The sequence below is a fragment of the Nanorana parkeri genome, unplaced genomic scaffold, assembly GCF_000935625.1.
Source record: "Nanorana parkeri isolate BGI_ZX_2015 unplaced genomic scaffold, ASM93562v1 scaffold8, whole genome shotgun sequence".
Taxonomy (NCBI): domain Eukaryota; kingdom Metazoa; phylum Chordata; class Amphibia; order Anura; family Dicroglossidae; genus Nanorana; species Nanorana parkeri.
Window position 1 is genome coordinate 2,500,055 of NW_017306276.1, and position 22,997 is coordinate 2,523,051.

General features: G+C 43.6%; 1 protein-coding gene across 1 annotated transcript in view; it reads right to left on the reverse strand.

The window, feature by feature from the left end:
• KL (klotho) overlaps positions 1–22,030 on the reverse strand; it is a 42,389-nt gene extending 20,359 nt beyond the window's left edge. Inside the window, exon 1 of the mRNA XM_018554017.1 lies at positions 21,314–22,030. Coding sequence (XP_018409519.1) covers positions 21,314–22,030 — 717 coding nt within the window. The remainder of the gene's footprint in view (positions 1–21,313) is intronic.
• Positions 22,031–22,997: the final 967 nt, after the last annotated feature.

The window sequence follows — 22,997 nt, forward strand, 5'->3', positions numbered from 1 at the left end:
CAGCTGGTAGTTCACCACACACTGTCCATTACTCCTAATGCAATAGCTTGCTGTTTTTCATCAGGTGGGAATAACTTTGTTATTTTTGCTCCATGACGAAAAGGTGCACCCTTAACCCTTGCAGCGCGGGGGGTAGCCCCAATGCAAGGGTTAAGATCATGGCAGGAATGGTTTGGCAGGAATTGGTTTTGGGTCCTGACAAAATTGAGGGTTCTGGGTAACCAGAGGAATTATGTTCAGTAATAAGCCATAGAGCAGGTAGGAGGCTGGGCAGTGGCACATAGTCTCCTTAACTACCTCTAAAATATTGTCACCCTTTTAAAGGAGGTTGGCATTTTTTGTCTTAAATGGAGATTTCCTCTTACTTTTATAAACTGATGAATCCCAAAACATAAAATGAATAGACTGCAAAGTATTCTTTATGCACCAAAACAATTAGGATGTGAACAGAGCTGTGAGAACTCTTTCCTCAAGCATATACTCACAACATACAGGTTTATAAGCCAGGATGACGGGTACCCTGTTTATCAAAAACTATAACCAGACTCAACTTGTCTCTTTATTGTGTTCATGGAAAATAAGGAAAAATCAATTAATCGTCTTAGCATACTTGTGGTGGAATGTGTTAAACTCTGTGTTACTGCGACATACAAGGCTGCCTTTGCAGATTAACTAGCTAAGCAAATGATCAAATCAGTCAGGGACAAGTGCTCTTATTTGAAACTACACAAACCGAACAAAATGAGGCTTCTGCAACTGTTGCCATAAGCTAAACCTATGACCAACGTATGGAAGTTCAACTATTTATATAGATGTGACAAGCAGTACATAGTGTTTAAAATGAGTCCTCAATGACCTCTGTAGCTGCGGGCACTAAGGAGCACTTCATCCAACTTCACAGCAGAAGCACTGAAATTATTCAAGTTGGCATCTCACCATATTCTGCTTCTGTTCTGTGTATATATTAGAGATTAGAAGTCTAAGTGGCAGCTGGGAGAGGGGAGCAAGGGGAGCTGTGCTGTAGAGAGAACAGGGTTGAACAACCTCAGTGCTTCTGCTGTAAACTTTGACGATTAATTACTCCACAGTACTTTCAGCTACAGAGGTCTGTGAGGGCCTGTTTCAAGCTAAATCACATCATCTACATCAGTGAGAAGAAACCCTCCCCCCTCCCAGCACCTGCATCAGTGGGAGGAAGAAACCTGTCTCCTGGGGTACTGGTGGTAAAAGGAATAACTCTACTTCCCCCTTTCCAGACACTGACATACAGTAAGTGCACAGTAGTGCACACTAGGGCATTGCCATAATGCACATTACGTGTGTTGCTGCAACGCACCTGCACTGCAGCACACCACAATGCCCCGTAATGCACTAGTTTTTGTTATGATGCACTGTGTTCAACAAATTGGTGCATGTCTGATGACACTCTACCCCTCAGCACACCTCTGCCAGCAATGCCCCTCCTAAAACACTTCTTCCTATAATGTTTTCCCACCGCACCTCTGTCTTGCAATGTCCCCCCACCACACTTCTGCCACTAATGTTTCCCCACCACACCTCTGTCCTGCAATGTCCCTCCACCACACTTCTGCCACTAATGCCCCCTCACCACACCTCTGTCAGAAATGTTCCCCCACCACACTTCTGCCACTAATGTCTCCTCACCACACCTCTGTCAGCAATGTCCCCACATTGCAATTCTTTCACTAATATCCCTTCACCACAGCTCTGCCACTAATGTCCCCCCACTACACCTCTGCCACTAATGTTCCCACCACCAAACGTCTGCCACTAATGTCCCTTCACCACACCTCTGCCTCTAATGTACCCCACATCCCTCTGTCAGCACTTCTCCCCCAGTACACCTCCCCCACCAATGTCCCGCCACCAATGTACCCCCTTTACAGTCACTACCATACAGCTATAAACCCCACACACACCTCTGCAGTCACTGTAATCTGGGCATTGTGAGGTTGTCAGGGAAGGGTTAGTATCTGTGGAGTGAGGTGTCAGGGAAGGGTTTACATCTGGGCACTTAGCTCCAGGATACAGCCCAGAACCACAGGATGCCGGAATTTTGTTGAAATCTCGGGACAATCCTATGGAATCCAGGACGGTTTGGAGGTATGCTGCCAGGTAACTATCATTTTGCAGACTAAGGTAGGCAATGGGAGCCTCTGTGTGTGTTTTAGTATAGTTTTCCTTTAGATAAAAGGGGGGTGCGGCTATAAGAAATCATTATGTGTGTGACTAATAAGGCTGACTTCACATGTTTACCCACTATTATTTATTCTATAGCGGCAACGCTGTACATAGTTGCACATTCACATCAGTCCCTGCCCTCAAGGAGCTTACAATCTAAGTTCCCTATCCCACATGCATACATATGGGGGCCAATTTAGAAAGGAGCCAATAAAACTTCCAGCATGTCTTTGGAATGTGGGAAGAAACCGGAGTACCTGGAGGAAACCCACGCAGCACAGGGAGAAGATGCAAACTCCTTGCATATAGAAGGATTTGAAACAGGTACACCGCAGTGCTGCAAGGCAGAAGTTCTAACCACTACACCACTGTGCTGCTTACCAGTGACGTGCGGTACCTTCGCTTCTTAGTGAGGCATTCCCCAGCCCCGCTCCCAGCACACCCAGCCCCCCCGCCCCCAAGCACACCAGAGCCCCACCCACATCCTGCCAAAGCCACACCCAGCTAGTGTGAAGAAGGGAGGGAGGAGGAAGGAAGCAGACAGGGAGGAGCCTCGCTGTCCCTCACTTGCTCGTCACTGCTGAGGCATCGAGATCAATGGCCTCAGTGTTTTTTTTTACTTTTTTGATTGCACAGCTTGGACCAATGGCGCTTTGCCATTGGTCCAAACCATCCACAGAGCTCACGCATCTAATAAAGAGTAGATTCTGTGACAGCTCTTGCCTCACTAGTTAGGTTACACAAGCAGTGGTGAAGCCCGCTGCTGCGTAACTTAACTACCTGTCAGAAGCCGGATGCAGCGCTGCCTGTAATTAACAGGCAGCACTCCGTCCATGACAGGTTACATAGAGGGGAGGCTTTCCCTGCTGTGTAACCTGTTACAAGCCAATATGAATGGAGAAAAAGCTGTCGGCTTTAGATTTGAATCTGACAGCTTTTTCCGCCATAATACTAGGTGAAGCTCTGCCTCCCCTGACCATACCTCCCTGCTGCTTACTACCACAAAGCGCGGTAATACACAGTGCCATTAATTTTGTGCATGTGTGTATTGTGGTTTGCTGCATAAAAAAAAGGTAAATGGCCATTTTTTGTGAATTGTGGTGCGTTGGCAGGCGATTGAAAATGAATAACGCAACACAAATTAAGGCACAAAATACAGCATATAGTAGGTAATTAGTCACAAAGTACTAGGGAGGAGTGGAAGGGGCCTAAAAGAAGACAATCCTGGCTGTCAGAAGTTTTATTCCCCCATGAAGGGAATCTCTCATCAAACATGTAATGTACTAAAAGCTTGTACTACTAACTAGGGATGTCCCGATACCGATACAAGCATCGGTATCGGGACCAATACAGGGCATTTTGAAAAGTACTTGTACATGTCAAAATGCCATAATACAAAGCGCCGAAGCTTGCGCTATGTGTTTTTTTTTTTACTTACCGCGTCACGTCACTGCTGCTTCGGTGGGCGGCGCTCCAGGCAGTCGACGGCCACCTAAATTAGGACCCAAACTGGAGCGCCGACCACCGGAGCAGCAGTGACGCTCCTCTCCAGCTGAGCGTCGACGACGTCCTCATGTGTGTGGCACCACGATCGAGGCAACAGTGAGTAAGACGGGGACTGGGCTTTGTTCTTGCTCACACAAAAAACTATCTACTGCTGCAGTGCAGTCTACTGTATATGTATATGTAGTACTGTATATGTCCTACATATAGAATGCACTGCAGCAGTAGATTTACAATTCTGCACTGCTAATATGAAGGGGTTAAATGATCCATAGTACAACTACATGTTATGTACATATTATGTACTATGGATCATGATTTAACCTATTCATGTTAGCAGGGGATAATTGTAACTCTATCACTGCAGTGTACTGGACGTGTGTGCTGTATATGTACTATGCATCATGATTTAACCTATTCATGTTAGCAGGGGATAATTGTAACTCTATCACTGCAGTGTACTGGACGTGTGTGCTGTATATGTACTATGCATCATGATTTAACCTATTCATGTTAGCAGGGGATAATTGTAACTCTATCACTGCAGTGTACTGGACGTGTGTGCTGTATATGTACTATGCATCATGATTTAACCTATTCATGTTAGCAGGGGATAATTGTAACTCTATCACTGCAGTGTACTGGACGTGTGTGCTGTATATGTACTATGGATCATGATTTAGCCTATTCATGTTAGCAGGGCAGAATTGTGAGCGTCTTCCACAAGCTGAGCACGGAGACGCGATGCAGCGATCCTGCCCAGTGCCGACTACGAGAGGCACCAGGGATCGGAGTGAAACTGTGAGTGAGGGAAGCTGGGACAGGGCTGGCTGTAAATCTATTGCTATAGTGTACTGGATGTGTGTAATGTATATGTAGTACATACAGTATATACAGCACACACAGGCAATCAGGAAGCCGGGCGATGGGTCATGATCCGCCGCCTGACTTCATGATGACAAGGTAACGGTACTCGGTATCGGCGAGTACTGAAAAAAATATTGGTGCTTGTACTCGATACCGAAAAAAACGGTATCAGTGCATCCCTAGTTTGCAGGTTGCCACACTCTTTTAACAATGTTAACTTCTGCACCCTCTGCATCCTTCTTCCTACACTGCTCACCCCCCGTCTCTCTTCTTAGCTCCTCACCTTGTGCAGCTTAGCTCATGGCAGGACTCTGCTCCTGATACCATGGGTTATGGACAGGTGGGTTATTAAAGACCTGCTGTGTACCCAAGTGTTCTGTTATTTCTGAATTGTTCCCTTTAATTTGGTTTTATCTATGTTTATATATAAATCTGTGTTCATCATGTCAGTTTCCTGTCATCTGGAATGTGGCATCTTAGCTACTCATAGTTGTTCTTTATGACTTTTTGCAAACATGCACCCTGGAAAATAGCTCTAGGGTAGATGTATTGCTCTATGCAATAGGAAATGACAGTAATTCTAGCACTGATAACAGGTACCGTAACAAGGGCCATCCACAGTTTACTGCCTGAAAACAGTGTCATTCAATTATTTTATGTGTACAGATGACCTTGAACATACGTAATAAAAGCTGTTTATATCACCATACCGAGGCAAGCTCACTACCCGGCAAGATCTGTCTTAGGGTCCCCACACACCTTACGATTATCGTACGATAATCGCGGGAAATCCCGCGATCGTACGATGATCGTAAGGTGTGTGGAAGCCGTGCGACCTCTACTACTGTAAGGCAAAACAAACGACAAACGCACTCAACAATTACCAGTTGTACAGTAAGGTGCACACGAAATGGGCTTTGAACAGTAGAACAGTAGAAAGGCATCATGGCACACTCACAAACTAGCATGTAAAACAACTTGTCTCACCACTAAGGACAATGACAGAGGTGTGGATACACGTCTTCTGCAAAGGATGTGTAAGCCGCACTGCCGCGCCAAGGCACCTCTTATAGTGCGGATAGTCATTGTCATAGTCATTGTCCTTAGTGGTGAGACTAGTTGTTTTACATGCTAGTTTGTGAGTGTGCCATGATGCCTTTCTACTGCTCTACTACTGTAAGGTCGCACGACTTTAAACTTACGGACATGTTTGAAAACCCGCTGAGCATCGTACGATGTTCGGCGGGTTTGTGGCATGTCCGTACGATAACAGCCGCACGGGCCCGTGTGCGCAAGCGCACACTGCCCGTTCGGCATTGCGGTCATCGGAAGCCCGCCCCTCAGGGGGCGTGGCTTGCGATCATCGCAAGTACGATCTGCCTATGCAACATAGGCAGATCGTACGTTTTTTTAAGTACCTTACAACCATCGCAAGACAAAAGTCTTGCGATGGTTGTAAGCTGTGTGCCCAGTCTTACTGTGCTATTCAAGCACTTTCCTCTTAAAGCTGAACTACAGGCAGATAATAAACATACCAATGACTTGCTTACTTACTTACTCGCCTGTCCGGAGTTTACATTTAAAGGGAACGTATAGCTGTTTCAAACTTTATTTTAGATTTACTGTACATGTAAAGACACCATCATGATATAAATACTCCTAACAACAGGTTTAAAATGCATAAAACCCATGTATAGGTTATACTATGAATTATAATAATAATATCATATAGATATGTTTAAAAAGCCATATGTGCTGATTACATACTCAGGATCTGTGTCCTGCTTTGCAGTGCTGTGGTGGTTGTGCTGCGCCGCTCCTTTACACAATGCAAGTCTATAAGTTGACAGACATACTGCTAACAAAGTGCTCACTGTGTGTCTAATATGTGATGCTAAGAGGTGTTAAATAGTTAGGCTGAGTTGTTGTAGTATCCAATTTACATCAGTGGCTAATCTAACAATCTCTACATTTATTACAATATAAAATGAGGCATAATTTTGTAAAAATGTCAGATCAAAAAATTATGATAAAACCCTGTGTACTATACAATAGTATATAATGCTATACCATACTATACAATGTTATACTATACTATGCAATACAATACTATACTATACTATGTTATACTATACTATACAATACAATACTATACAGTACTATACTATACTATACAATGCTGTACCTTACTATACAATCTCATACTATACTATACTGTAAAATGTTACACTATACTATACAATAATATACTATACTATACTATACAATGTTATAATATACTATACTATACTATACAATGCTATACTATACAATTATATACTATACGATGCTATACTTTACTAGACTATACTACACAATGTTATACTATACTATACAATGTTATACAATACTATACTATACAATACTATACTGTACTATACTATACAATACTAGACAATGTTATACTATACTGTACAATGTTATACTATACTATATTATACAATGTTATACTATACCTATAATATACTATACAATACAATGTTATACTATACTATACTATACCATACCATACTATACAATGCTATAGTATACTATACTATACTGTGTTATACTATACAAAACAGTGTTATACTATACCATACTATACAATGGTATACTATGGTAATGGTAATCAATACTGTGCTGTACAATGTTATACTATATAAAAATATACTACACAATACAATGTTATACTATACAATAATATACTACACAATACAATGTTATACTATACTATACCATACTATACAATGCTATACTATAAAATACAATAATATACTATACTATACTACAGGGCTCAAAATTTCAAGTCCTGAGCTACTAGCCAGGCCTTAAGAGTTACTCGCCACCAGTTACCCCACCTAACCCCAACCCTGCCTCGGCCTTAACTCCGCCCCTAAACCCACCCTCATCAATACTATACTATAAAATGTTATACTATACTGTACTATACAATACAATACTATAAAATTGTATACAATACTATGCTATACAACACATTAGAATACTATACTATCCCATTCTATAAAATACTATACTATGCTATTCAATTCTATACAATACAATACTATGCAAAACAATACTATATTATTCTATACAATACTATACAATACTATACAATACTATACATTTCTATACAATCGTATGCTATACTATATAATACAACACTATGCTATACAATACTATACTATACTATAAAATGCTATACTATACACTCCTACACTCCTATACTATATTTTACTACTCTATACAATACTATTCTATGCTGTATAATACTATACTATATTTTACTATACTATGCACTATACCAGGGGTGCCCACAAGGTCGATCGCGATCTACCAGTCGATCGCGTAGCGATCACTGGTAGATCGCCATGTCCTCTCCTCCCGCCGCTTCTCTGGATCCCCACTGCTCTCCCCAGTGGGGATCCGAGAAGAAGTGAAGTAACGGTGGCGGGGGAGGGCAGAGTACGGAGCCGCTGTCACAGAACTAATGCAGAGCGGTGAGGAGAGAGAGAGAGAGACGCTCGGCCAGGATCTGACAGCCGGCGCCTCTTTCTCCCCTCATTGCTCGTCTGTTCTGTCACAGAGGCTCCGACACACTGTGCTTGTCAGTGAAAGCTCACTATACCACAATTTATGCGTATATTGCGCTGCACTTTCAAATATCTAAACTTAAAAATAATTCCTTTAGCAAAGCTAGAGAAAATTATTTTTAAGTTTAGATATTATAAAGCACAGTGCAATATATGTATAAATAATACTATACTATACAATGCTATACTATACTATACAATGTTATACTATAATATACAATAATATGTTACACAATCCAATACTACAGTGGTACCTCGGTTCACGAACTTAATTCGTTCCACGATTCTGGTCGCAAACTGATTTGGTCGTGAACCAAATCCAACTGTGATCAGAACGCGATCTCGACTAGAGGAAGCCATGACCATGTGTCAGAGCAGGGAAGATGGCTGCGGTTGTGTTCATCACACAAAGCGGAGTTCGCGAACGGAAGCAAAGTCTTGCACCCACCAATTGCACCTACGTGTTCTGGTGTGGGAGGTGCGTTGGGTTGCTATTCAGTTAAATGGCACCTCCAAAAGGACCTCCTGTCTACAGTTAGATCGCCCTCAAGCGGAGAGCATGGTACCGCAATGCTGTGCATTCCAGTGCAGTGAGACTTGGGTTGCGATGTAAAGATCAAGGACAAATGTGGGTCCTGAGGTTACACAGGTTGAGAACCACTGTTATTAGGGATGCACCGATACATCGGCTGCCCAAACATATCAGCCGAAAATGGCACTTTTGGCACAATGCCGAAAGTGCAATTTTCTGGCCGATACAGCGGCCCATCCATTCTATTCTCTCCTCCCCGCTGGGCGCTGCTCTGTGTCCCAGCGGGAGGAGAGAAACTGTGACAGGTGGCCGAGCACTGCGGGAGGAGAGAGCGCTGTGAGCGGCCAGCGTCTCTCCTGCCACACCTCTCAGCCTCCTGTCACAGCTCTCCAGACTCCGCTCACTCAGCCTGCTGTGACAGCGTGTCAGGAAGGAGACGAGTGCAAACACTCATAGGGCTATTCACAAAAGGGTGAAGAGTTTGGAGAAGGCCGGAGAAGTGAACAATCTAGGACAACATAGCTGAACTGAAAAGTGAGCTGAATTGGAGAAATGTTCCAAATCAGCTATGTTGTCCTAGATTGTTCAGTTCTCCTGCCTTCTCCAAACTCTTCACCCTTTTGTGAATAACCCTCTTAGTGATCAGTGATCGCTGAGTGTTTGTAGATAATTGAGGACAGAGTATGTGTACTATATCCTCAATTATGAATGAATGGGAAATTATCTACATCACCTCCTGTTCATTCATGATTGTGGTTATAGTAAACACACTCTGTGCTCATGTTATAAATGGACAGGAACACTCAGTATAGAGGATTCTTGCTCATTGATAACAGGGGCTGCAGAAAAAGAGATTGAGGACTCTGTGTCCTCAATCTCTTTTTATATTTCAAAAAAGGGAAATATCAGGGGTCTGTTTAGACCCCTAATATTTCCCCAAAGCCCCTAAAAGTAAAGTAAAAAATAGAAATATTTAATAAAAAATTAATAAATAAATATAAAAAAATGTAAAGTTTATAAAAAAAAATATTTAAAAAAATTGGAAAAAGTTAAAATAAAAAACATTTTCGGTTTCAGCCTGACATTTTTTTAAATTTCGGTTTCGTTTCGGTTTTGAAAGTCTCATTATGGTGCACCTCTAACTTTTATAGATCATATGTCATCACAGCCACAAAGGAGACAACGCATTCTTACAAGCTGATGCACAGCAATTATCAAAAGCTTATTTATGCAATTACAAAAAACTTGAGTATACAAAAGTACAAAAAGTATACGCTAGCCAATAAAACACTTAAAGAAGAACTCCAGGCAAAAGTGTTCTTAACCCTAGCAGTGGGGTTACTCCCACACTCCAAGGGTTAAGTGCTCATTTTGGTCTAAGTACTAAAAAAAAAAAAGTTATATGCACCTGAACCGCTGAGCCGCCTGCCTGCTTCTCCGGTCACTAAAGTCTGTCTCCTCCTACACTACAGCATTAGAATGGTTCACAGAGTCCTCAGTATACAGTGGGGGGAATTTATCAAAACTGGGGCAGACAGACTCTGGAGCAGTTGCCCATGGTAACCAACCAGCCTCTCTCTTCAGTTTGTCCAGTTAAGACTTTAAAATGAAAGAGAAAAGCGAATTGGTTGCCAGGCACAGCTGCTCCAGAGGGGGGGGGAGAGGCTGAAAGTACCAGTCTAATAGAAAGCTGGCTCAGAGGATTGGGTAAGTATAACTTTTGTTTAACCTAGACAAAAATGTGCAGTTTACCCTTGCAGTGTGTGGGGGGGTTACCCCCGGGTAGCCCCACTGCAAGGGTTAATAAAAATTCTGCCCGGAGTTCTAATTTAAAAAACAAATTCACATACCTCATAAATGATAATTCCCACATTAAACACTAACCTGCCTCTGTAATACATATGTGCATCGCTGAAAAGGTTTTTTTTGACGGTGTCTGTAGAAGAACCGGATCTTATGGCAAAGCAATACCAAAAATGATAAACAAACCAATACTCACCTTCGGGCTCAGAAATGTGCAATAGCAAACATGCAGAGAGTAAAGTAATATAAGAACCGAGTAAAGAGAAAATATGAATGATAACTGGCTAGGATGGAAGTGAATGTGAACTTCTGGGAGGCCAAAGAGGGATTAACCAGTCAAAGAGGTATGTACACCAACAAAAACAAAGCACAAAACCTTTGGGTCTGGAGTTCACAGTCTTTTTCCTGTGAGCTCCATGGCAGCACACGAATGGTTAATCCCTTCCTCCTCCCCTAATCAGGATCGTAACTCATAAAAGCTGAAAGAGTCCCCTGGCTTGCCGTTCCTTTTTTTCCTCCTACATGTCAGGATCCGAGCAGGGTGCCTACCTAGCAGGGATAAAGTTCTTGCTGTCCGCCTTCTTCTTCTACCTCCTTCAGTTGGCAAAGTCCCTGTGAGCCCTTTCCTAAATGGTGCAGGTCCATGGGAGCCCCGCTGGTGATCCTCGGGGCCTGGCTAACAAGGTGTAAGTACACTGCTGTTGCTCATTAATGGTGGAGGAGATATTCCTACATGGTCTGGGCACCTAAAGGACCCCATACACCTTACAATAATCTGGAGATTTTTTTGTCTTTCAGCAGAAAACAGCGTGTGAATCATGTTGTCAGAGGCCACTACAGACAAGGAGGCAGGTATATGCAGGATATTTATTTACTGCAGAAAGTCTTTCAGGATACCCTCATGAAATGTTTCTTCTGCATAGGGTCAGTCCTTAAACCAGCCTACTGTAGATCCAGCTTAGGAGTCTAGTCCGGACCCTTCTAGAGCTGGCCGCAGTTGGGAGTCCTCCGAACCCCATTCTGATTCTCCCTCTTCAGATGAAGAATGTATCCAGGATGAATGGAGTCAGGTGGATGGGAAGTATTCCTTTGGAAATAGATTCTCTAAACTGTATCCTTTTAAGAAAGAGGATCTTAAACACTCAGATGATTCGCCTGTGGTTAATGCGGCCTTAATGAGGCTGGCAAGGCATGTCACGCTGCCCCTTGGTGACGCTGTTACCTTTAAGGATGTCTTGGGCAGATTTGGATCTTAAAAAGATCTATCTCTTGGCCGGTGGGGCCTGAAAACCTGCAGTTGCTATGGCAGTACCTTCCAAGGCCCTGAAGGCTTGGGTGGGCAGCGCTGAAGCAGCAGTTTCGCAGAATCTTAGTAAATCTAAGATCTTAGACGGCTTAAAGAATATCAGATTGTCTTCTACATTCTGCACCGAGGTTCGGCGATGTTTAATTTTAGCCAGGGTTTTGAGTGCAATCCCGGGTGCCCTATCGTACCTTCTACTGTTAGTGTCTCATTGTCTTCAGATTGTCGGGTCCATGATGTCAATGTTTCCTGCAGCCCAGTGGGCCCAATGGCGAACTTGTTTCTTTCAGACCAGGTTCTTGCGGCAGTGGAAGCCGGAAAGTCTCGACCACCTCATTTGGATCTCTCCCCAATGCGGAGTAGCCTGGGGTGGTGGTTCATGGACTGCAACTGACTAGGCTGTCAGTCTCTCCTCCTTACCACGTGGACCGTGAATTCCTCAGCTACAAGAGAATGGGGTTGGGGTGCCGTCTGTCTGAGCGAGGGTGCTCAGTGTCTCTGGTCCTTTCCTGCAGTGGGGGTTTGTCTCCAATGTCCTGGAGCTGAGGGCAGTGTTTCAGGCGCTATTGGCCTTCCAGCGATTTATCCTGGGGAAGTCAGTTTTGATGAAAATCGTCAATACCTCAGCGATGGCTTGTATCAGGAGACAAGGGGATGCACGCAGTCGTGCCCTGCTGGGAGAAGTCTCTACTATTATTACCTTGGCTCAGATCCATCTTCACTTATTGGCAGTGTACGTGTCGGGTCCCCTCAATCACCAAGCAGATTATCTATCCAGGGTTGGTCTGGACAACGACGAGTGGTGTCTCCTCGATTATATATTTCAGGACACGGTGTCCTGGGGCTTAGCTCCGGCAGTAGACCTATTTTTGTCGCGAACAAACACCGAAGTCGTGAAGTTTTTCTCGAAGTTTCAATGTGTACAAGCGGTGGCAACGGACGCCCTGACAGCAGAGTGGACATTTGGACGGCTTGCACCTTCCCGCCAGTGCCTTTTTCATACTACAATTTCTGAGGAGACTCTGGAGAGAATAGGTGGCTGTCCTGGCAGTGGTTCCGAACCGGCCCAAGGGGCCTTGGTATCCTCTCCTCCGCCTGATGGGTATCCAGCCTCCACTATTCTTACCGCCATTGACCGATCTTCTTTCACGGTCCGATCCTTCACCCAGCACCTGTGAAACTTTGCCTAGCAGCATGGATATTGAGAGGCGGAGACTTCTCACATTGGGTTGCTCAGATAGGGTAGTCAATACTCTTCTTCATTCTAGGAAGCCCAGTACTACTCGTCCTCGCATTAAATGCTGCCTTTCTAGTTGCTATCACCTCCACCAGACGGGTTTTGGAGTTGGCTGCTCTTGAGTTTAAAAAACACTTCTTCACTTTCCTGGTAGATGTAGTGATTCTAGTTCCCATGCTGAGGTTCATTCCCAAGGTTGTGACTGACTTTCACATACACCAAGAAATTGTATTACCAACCTTCAAGTCGGATGATGGGGGCCAGATTAGCCGCTTGGACGTAGGTAATACGCTAAAGGCGTATATTTTGGCCACGGAAGAGCTCAGGTCTACGAGTCATCTCTATCTTTACAGCAGGTGCCAGGAAGGATGCTACTCCTCCAGTAGGCTCATAGCATCCTTGATAGGGAAGGCGATGTCGTCAGCATATGAAGCCGAGCATATGACTGTCCCAAGTGGGGTGTCTGCCCATTTCCACTAGGAGTCTGGCCACATCATGGGCTGCACCCAATCGTGTTTCCTTAGAGACTGTGTGTAAAGCGGCCACATGGTCTTCTTTGCACACGTTCATGACACACCACTGTGTAGATCCAGCTGCCTTAACTAAAGTTGAATTCGGCCGTAGGGTTATTTCTTCTACCATGAGTTTTGATTAAAAAATTTTCAAACATACCCACCCCTGTTTTTGGCTAGTTAATTCCCATTCGTGTGCTGCCATGGAGCTGACAGGAAAACAGGAAAATTGTATTTCATACTTACCGTAATTTTCCTTTCCTGTCCAGCTCAATGGCAGCACAAGGCCCACCCGTATAGTAGTCGAGTTACGGAACGGCAAGCCAGGGTACTCTTTCAGCTTTTATGAGTTACGATCCTGATTAGGGGGAGGAGGGAGGGATTAACCATTCGTGTGCTGCCATGGAGCTGGACAGGAAAGGAAAATGACGGTAAGTATGAAATACAATTTTCCTGTTATAAACTAGTCTCACCCAAAACAATTCCTGTTTCTGACTATAACAGACTTTAATGTGTACCATTTGACCAATATATCAAATTAGCTGCAACAATAAATCCCCTTCAGACCCAACCTGTCCCTTCCCCAGAGCGTAGCAGTGATTGAGATATTGCCAGGGTAGTAGAGCTGTCCACAGGCATCTGCACTTATATGACTGACCCCACCACAATCCTTATCATAGGACCATCTGGCTTTCCAGTCTTGTTTTGAAAGAGACCTCCAGGCAGAGCCCCCATATAATCTAGTTATGAATTTATCAATCACGTTTGAACCAAGTACATACTTGTCAGCAAAGCCCATGCAATTTTCTACAATGTTACCCCTCCACCACCACACATTTTCCGGGGGGGGGTGGGTTACTGGCATTTCAATGGGACACCTTATCATCTCAGTTCAGTGATGCTATAAGGTTGAAAATATATATATTTTTTAAACTGCATAGAAATAATTTACAAAACCAAACCAGGTGTCTGCAAATGATAAGTAACCACGGAGTTATAATAAACTAAAAATTGTAATTCAGATTTAAATTATATAAAATTGTGCTTACAAAAAATGAAAATTTGTGTTTACTTGCAAGCTGTAAAGTCTAACTTGTGTCACAATAGTTTAAAGCACAGAGGCCTATTATTCAGGGAATCATCAATGCACCTTGCCAAGAAAAGGGACATACAAAGTTCTGTAGTAAACACTAGTTAAGTTTTTGCTGACAACAATCAAGTCTTCTTATTATCAGTAAATTCCCCAATCTTTTTTTCAAATAACCTGAAGATGTTCATCCAAAACCATAGGAACTTTGTCCACATTAAAAATGCTTGACTAGTTCTGAATGACAAAGTTCATATTAATGGTTCTCTGTCTTGTATTCTTCACAAAACTAAAAACAAGAATACAGTGATAAACTAATGTGAAAATAATCCATTAGCCTAGAATTAAACTCTGATAGCTAAAGTGATCTCAGGCATATTCAAACAACCCACTCTACAAGTATGTGGAGAATCATTAGAAGTTTTGTAAATCATTGTTCAATCAGCTGTAATTGCCAGTTACTGTGATTCACAGGAAAAAGCCTAAACTTAAAGGTGAAGTAAAGTCAGAAAAAATTGCTGGGAGCTCTGGACCTTTGGAAGAGGAGACATGGCAAAAAAATTATGCCACTGTCCCCCAGTAATTTTGTATTTTTTGTATAAACTGTGTGACACATTCGCCGTGCAGTGTACGCACAGCTTATTAACAACAACTCTAAGATGTTGGGAATGGGTCAGGCGCTGTGGAGGTTGGAGCTCCTGTGTGCATGGGCAAAACATAAATAAAAAATCAGTTTATCTAACAGACTAAGCTACCAGTGCGCCCAGCTACTCGTCTACCTTGATACCAGTACAGAATTGATAGCATTGCACTCCTTATATTGCTGGCTGCACTGGTAGCTTAGTCTGTATTCATAGCAAGGCACAAAGGTTGTAGAATGTAATGATATAAATTCTGTACTGGTAGCAAGGTAGGCTTGTAGCTGGGTGCACTGGTAGCTTAGTCTGTATTGGTAGCAAGGCACAAAGGTTGTGGTGTGTACATGATAATGATTAATAAAATATAATAAATGATCATCAGTGGCCACTCAATGGCTGAAGAGGATTTCGGAGAGCCCGGAAGTGTCGGTGGTGGCAGAGAACAGCGTTGAGGATTGATGATCAATCAGTGGCCACCCAATGGCTAAAGAGCACATCTGAGAGCCCGGAAGTGTCGGAGGTGGCTGAGAACAGAGTTGAGTTTCGAAGATCGATCAGTGGCCACCCAATGGCTAAAGAGCACTTCTGAGTGTCAGAGGCGGCAAGGGAAAGTGTCAAGGATCGAAGATCGATCAGTGGCCACCCAATGGCTAAAGAGCACTTCTGAGTGTCAGAGGCGGCAAGGGAAAGTGTCGAGGTTCGAAGATCGATCAGTGGCCACCCAATGGCTATAAAGCACTTCTGAGTCTCGGAGGCGGCAAGGGAAAGTGTTGAGGATCGAAGATCAATCAGTGGCCACTCAAAAGCCAGAGAGGTCTTCTAATGAAGGTCTTCTAGAGCCTGTATAATGTTAGAGATGGCAGGAGATATTGTTGCTGGAGAAGGGCACACTTGTAAAGTAAGTGTGCCCTAATGCGCAAGTATGCTGTGCAAAAACTAAAAGAATTACAAAGCGGTTTTCTTCCGCTTTAAGACATCAAGTAAAATCAGCCAGTGAACTGATAAAGGAAATTATAATAATTTGGGTAGATTTATTTTTAACTTCATATGTTTTTAAACTCATGTTTTATATCTGATTTTTTTACTAGATGTATACAATATCTGGTTTACAAATAAATAATAATGAATTACTACATGACAAAGTGTTTTCAGAGAACCATGGTGTCACGAATGGTGTCTGCAAACTACCCCCAAGTCACTTGACAAGTACTCATGGACATGGAGGAGGGTAGGTGCGCTAAGAGATGTTCAGCCTGCTGCGTACCACAATAAGCAGGATAATGCTGGAAGCAAAGTAGTAATGGTAGCTGGGTGCTCTGGTAACAAGGTTGCATGGATAGCAGAATGCGCTGGTATCAAGTCTGTACAGGTAGCAAGGCACACAGGTTGCAGAGTGCACTGATATCAATTCTGTACTTATAGGAAGGTAGACGGGTAGCTGGGTGCACTGGTAGCTTAATCTGTATTGGTAACAAGGCACAAAGGTTGTGAAGTTTAATAGTATTAATTCTGTACTTGTAGCAATGAAGACTGGTAGCTGGGTGCACTGGAAACAAGGCAGTACTTGGTCGCAAGGCACACAAGTGTCAGGGAGCTTAGGACATCGCGGTCTGACAGTATACTGACACAATGCTTGAGCAGTGGCAGCATGTCCTGCTCGAGCTTAAATAGATGTTGGTGTCACATGATGCAACATTTCCATCAAAACCAGTAAATGGCCATGGGAGATGGAAGAGGCGCAGGTGATGGAACGAGGAAGGTAAGTGACTGTGTCAGGCTAATTCAGTATGCAGCCATGCCCAAAAGTCTGGCCAGATGACAAATCAAGCATGCGGGTGTGCTCAGAGAAATGCACATGGACGTGGTTCATGGCAAAGGGCTAAGTTGGCAAATTATGTCTGTGTGCACATGACCATGTCTAAGCACGCATTGGCCTATTTAAAGCTGAGCACCACTGAGGAGAGTTGCGAATAGGAGCAACCACTGAGGAGAGAAGTGAATAGAAGAGGCGTCTACAGGAATAGACTTCTAAGATATGATTACATTCTGGTTCAGGTTTACAGGTTGGTTTAGGACAAAGTTGAAGATTAGGTTTAGAGGGTCATTTTAGGTTTAGTAGCTTATTTTGTTCTCATCACTTTTCTGATATTATTTTTTTAGTTTTCCTGCCGACACTGAATTAGCGCTAACCTACCACACCAAATGCACTTTAAATAATATATTGTTACATTAGACATTGCCCCGTGTGCCCTTTTTCTTAATCACTTGATGACTGGGGTGTCAAACCCCCTTCCTGTCTAGGCCATTTTTCAGTATTCAGCGCTGTGTTAGTTTGACATTTATTCTGTCATGCAACGCTGCACTGAAATTAATTTTATACCAATTTTTGGGGAAAAGAACGATGTTCTTCGTCTGCTCAAAGGGCTCTATGGTGAGCTCCTATGCCGTGCGCGATCGCCTAGTAAACCACTGCCACCGCGATCGCTGCCGCCGCTCAATTTAATACAAGTGATCTAATTAGATCACTTGTATTAAACGAGCAGCGGCTCTCACTGTACATTCAGCGCTGCTTGTCAGGAGTCAGGGCTGAATGTACAAAAAAACTATTCGCCCGCCGCCCGAAACTGCATGTTCCGGGCATCGGGCGATAGGTATTCGCTCCATAAGACGCAGGCACAAAAAGTGCGTCTTATGGAGCGAATCGTCTGCTCTGTGTGATTACAGAGACCGTGGGGCTGTGACCGTGGATTTCATCAGTACCCAATTTTTTGGTAAAACATAAAAGATGGGGTCATGTTGGGTAAATAGACACCAAACATATCAAGCTTTAAAATTGCGTTCGCCCACGAAATCGCAAAAAACTACCATGCCTAAAATTGGCTTTAAAAGCTTTTACCGCTCATCAGTTTAGTGATTGATGGCCCTAAAATGATTGTGCACACTCCCAAGTTTGATATGTAACATGTGTGGTGTAATCATTGCTTTTGCACACAGGCGCACCCAACATGTATTTACGTTTATATGTGCATGCATGCAGGGGCCTTACATTTTTGGGGGGTTTTTGGTTTTGGTTTTTTTAATAGACTTTTTTTTTAACTTTTTATTTTTTTTACACTTAATAACTTTATTGCTATCACATAGGGGACTAACAAGCCCCCTATGTGATAGCCAATATACAATGACAGGTCCTCTTTATGGAGACATCAGGGGTCTCTAAGACCCCTAATGTCACCTTGGGACCCCCAAAGAAGCTGATGAAGTAAAGATCTGCTTTACCAGCTTCTTCTCTGGCTATAGCAGCCAGAGAAATGACAGCTAATGGAAGAATGCTGATCTCTCCTCCGTTCTCACTGCAAGTACCGTATATACTCGAGTATAAGCCGTCCCGAATATAAGCCGAGGTACCTAATTTTAGCAAAAAAAACTGGGAAAAAAACATGTATGTCCATCCGCTGGGAAGAAGCTGCCATCCACCCATTTATTTACAATGCGCGGACATCAAGTGGTTAAAGATGATCTCCAGGAAAACCTTTTATTAACCTGTGCACTGCAAGGGCTCGTTTGTGTCTAGGGACAAAAATAACAAAGTTATACTCACCCAAAGCTCCCAGTCGGCCAGCTGTCACATCGTTCCCTTCCGTCTGTCCCCTCCTCAGTAGCATTGGAATCTTCCTCAGCGTCCTCACATCTATACACTGTGTATACATGTGATGATATATGGGACGTTAGACCAATGCAGAGGAGGGGGAGTGACACTGGAGGAACGGTCTAAGAAGCCTGCTCGGAGCTTCAAGTGAGCATAACATGCATGAGATACATTTTTGAGCATGCATGCTAAGTAATATGTAAGTGCAACATTTACAGTTGTTTATTACTTCCCAGAGATCATAGTACAGTTTGTCTTTTCAGAAGGATGGTGCCATCTTTGGTCAGGCATTGGCCAGGGTCAGCATTTTCTTCCTGGACTGAGATGCTGGATCAGGGCTTGTTCACACCAAATGTGGACCAGATCTGCATGAGTTTCTGCACAAGCAGTGCAGTGTGTTTTGCCTCGTTTTTTTGCCGCGTTTTTACCGCGTTTACGGGCCGTTTATGTATAAAATAAAATATTTTGCTTAAAATTGGCTTTTTGTGCGTTTCAGGGTGTTTGCATGCATTTTTGATGCGTTTCCATGCATTCCAGACCAGGAAAAATAGTGCTTGCTGCAGTTTTTTTACATGCTCTGGAACTGAACGCTGTGGTGTGAACTAGAGCCCAAAATACCATTGGAATACATTGGCAGCAGTTTTGTTGCGTTCTGTAACTGCTCTGCTCCTGGAACGCGCTTGGTGTGAACTAGCCCTCAAAGCTGACAGACTCATATCCATCCTGGTGCCTGGGCAATTCTTGGCTGTATTCACAAACGTCTGACAGACCAGCCTTCTACTTCAGTATCTCATGTGGTGGCCTGATACAAAGTAACAATGTTGCAGTCTCATCATTGGTGGAGAGAAAATGTGGAGAAACTGAAGATGTGGGCTAGTGTGTTGATTCGATGGATCTTAATGGACAACAGAGAGTGGACAGATTCCTGAGAAAGCCATAGATCCCTAAAATGTATATCTATGGGATCATCACCGGTAAAAGTGCTAAAATAATCAGTTCTCAGTTAACTGAAATGGTATAAAATTCATTTCAGTACAGCGTTGCATGACGGAATAAACGTCAGTCAAAGTATCGCAGCGCTGAACACTGAAAAATGGCCTGGCCAGGAAGGGGGTCTAAACACCTGGTCTTGAAGTGGTTAAAGAGTATTACTAATTTCTGAATATCTGGAAGACAAATGACCAGCTCTTGTTAACTTTTCTCGTTTCAGGAAACATTTGGAACAATATAATCACCAGCAAGCAATAACATGGCAGTGAAAGGTTCTGCGCACACAAGCACTGCTTAATGTTTTGTATGTAAATACAATTTCAGAGATCATCAGACTCATTTACAAAGCAATTAACAAGCTTCAAGCAGCTGTATAAAAGCCATTAAAGCACCTGTCGGTGTGCAGACTGTAGCTTTGGTCAAGCTTTAGCAGGCTTTGACAGCTCTGAAACAAAAATACCATGTGAATTCTTAAAGTGTATGCACACCCAAAACTTTTTCTTCTCGTTTCGGATAAGTTGGGGAAACATTAGAACCCCCGTGGGGTGCATTCCAGGGCTTTGTTGGTAAAAAAAAAAATAATTACCATCACTTACTGTTTTGCTAACAAGGGTTTCTTCAGACAGCAATTTAGGGGAATTTTCAGATTTTCCCTCACATACTGTCTGATGAAACTGCTGTCACCGTGACACTAATTAAGGATAAATCTCTTCCAGAGGTCCGGATAGCAGTAAAAACCAGCCAGGGGTTCTGACCCTCCCCCACTCTATCCAACAACAGAGAAAACATTGTTGGATGGACATACACTTTTAATATTATTGATTATCCATCAGTCACAGTGTACAAAACAACCAAGTCCATGTTATGCTATCAATACATCAGTAATGCTGATGCTGACTGCTTGTATCCCTTTTAGTAAGAAGCTCTCAGGCTGTTGCATCTGTGATATTAATGTCAGATACTAACATATGCGACCTACCCCAATCTGGCTCTAAATTCTAAAATATTGTGTATGTAACATTTGTTCACAAAAATAATACAATACAGACCGATGTATCTGTCTGATGGTGCACCTGTTGAATAGATGTGGTATAGGGCACATGAAGTTCCATTTCCAGATATAATAGACATAAACTGTCACCAGTCTTTAAAGAAATAAGGTAACTGGTATGTACATATACTGGTGACAGATTATGTCTATTATAATGGAACTTCATGTGCCCTATACCACATCTATCCAACAGGTGCACAATCAGACAATGACCAGTGAGTGGGCAGGAGAGGTTATACATTTGAATCAATAACATTTTTTAATTTAAAAGATAACATTATTTTCATTGGAATGTATATATGTACAACCCATACGCCTTCTTTCTTACCTTAATGAGATTGTGTCCAGCTCTGTACCCCAGCAGTTTATCTCCTTTGATGCCAGGGGGTAATTTGCCAGTGGAATACCCATGCCATGCCACCACATAAGGGTTGTCAATAGTAATCCAGTACTTGACATCATTTCCAAAGAGCTGGAAGCACGCCTTAGCATAGGCTTGGAAGATGCCCACCATGGACTCATTGAGCCATCCACCATAGAGTTCCTGCAGCCTCTGGGGTAAATCCCAGTGGTAGAGGGTGACCACGGGTTCTATGCCCCTGTCCTTTAGCCTGTCAATGAGTGCTCTGTAATAGGAGTGCCCTGCCTGGCTGGCACCAGATTCTGTCCCATTAGGGAACAACCTAGACCAAGAGATGGAGAACCTGTAATGTGTCACCCCCAGGATATGTAGAGCCTCTGTGTCCCTGAATGGGTTGTTGTAGCTGTCACTGGCCACATCTCCAGTGGCTCGTCCTTCTTTGTGGCAGTAAGTGTCCCAGATGGAGGGTGCTCTGCCATCTTGCTGCCAGCCCCCCTCTACCTGGTAAGCAGCTGTGCCCACAGACCACATGAACCCTGGAGGGAAAGTGTCATAGAGGAAAAGGTTGTCCTTAGGGTAAGGCAGATTGGCAAACCTTTCCCATATGTTCTCTGTGCTGCCATGCTGGGCACAGAGTCCCCAGCCCCATGCCAGCCACAAGACTAGTGACCTGACACCTGCCATCTCTTAATAATGTCTTCCTCCTGCTGCTACAATCCAGATGTATTTATCAGCTGGCACCCATGAGCTGCGATCAGTCTTCTACAGAAGGGAGGGACTGGCCATTAATAATTAGCCAGGAGCTCATCAAGAGCAGTCCGAGCTGTGTGTGCTGTGCAGGAGCTGCAGATCACTGTGCACTCAGCTCTCCCTCCTCCTTAATGACACACACACACTAATACAACCCAGGGATGATGAGGACTGCAGGGGGACAATATGCTGGAGTGACAGCAGACTACAGGTACACACCATCAGATCATTTCCACAGACACTAAGCACAATCAGCTCTCCCTCCTCCTCAATGACACACACTGATACAACCCAGGCATGATGAGGACTAGAGGGGGACAATATGCTGGAGTGACAGCAGACTACAGGTACACACCATCAGATCATTTCCACAGACACTAAGCACAATCAGCTCTCCCTCCTCCTCAATGACACACACTGATACAACCCAGGCATGATGAGGACTAGAGGGGGACAATATGCTGGAGTGACAGCAGACTACAGGTACACACCATCAGATCATTTCCACAGACACTAAGCACAATCAGCTCTCCCTCCTCCTCAATGACACACACTGATACAACCCAGGCATGATGAGGACTAGAGGGGGACAATATGCTGGAGTGACAGCAGACTACAGGTACACACCATCAGATCATTTCCACAGACACTAAGCACAATCAGCTCTCCCTCCTCCTCAATGACACACACTGATACAACCCAGGCATGATGAGGACTAGAGGGGGACAATATGCTGGAGTGACAGCAGACTACAGGTACACACCATCAGATCATTTCCACAGACACTAAGCACAATCAGCTCTCCCTCCTCCTCAATGACACACACTGATACAACCCAGGCATGATGAGGACTAGAGGGGGACAATATGCTGGAGTGACAGCAGACTACAGGTACACACCA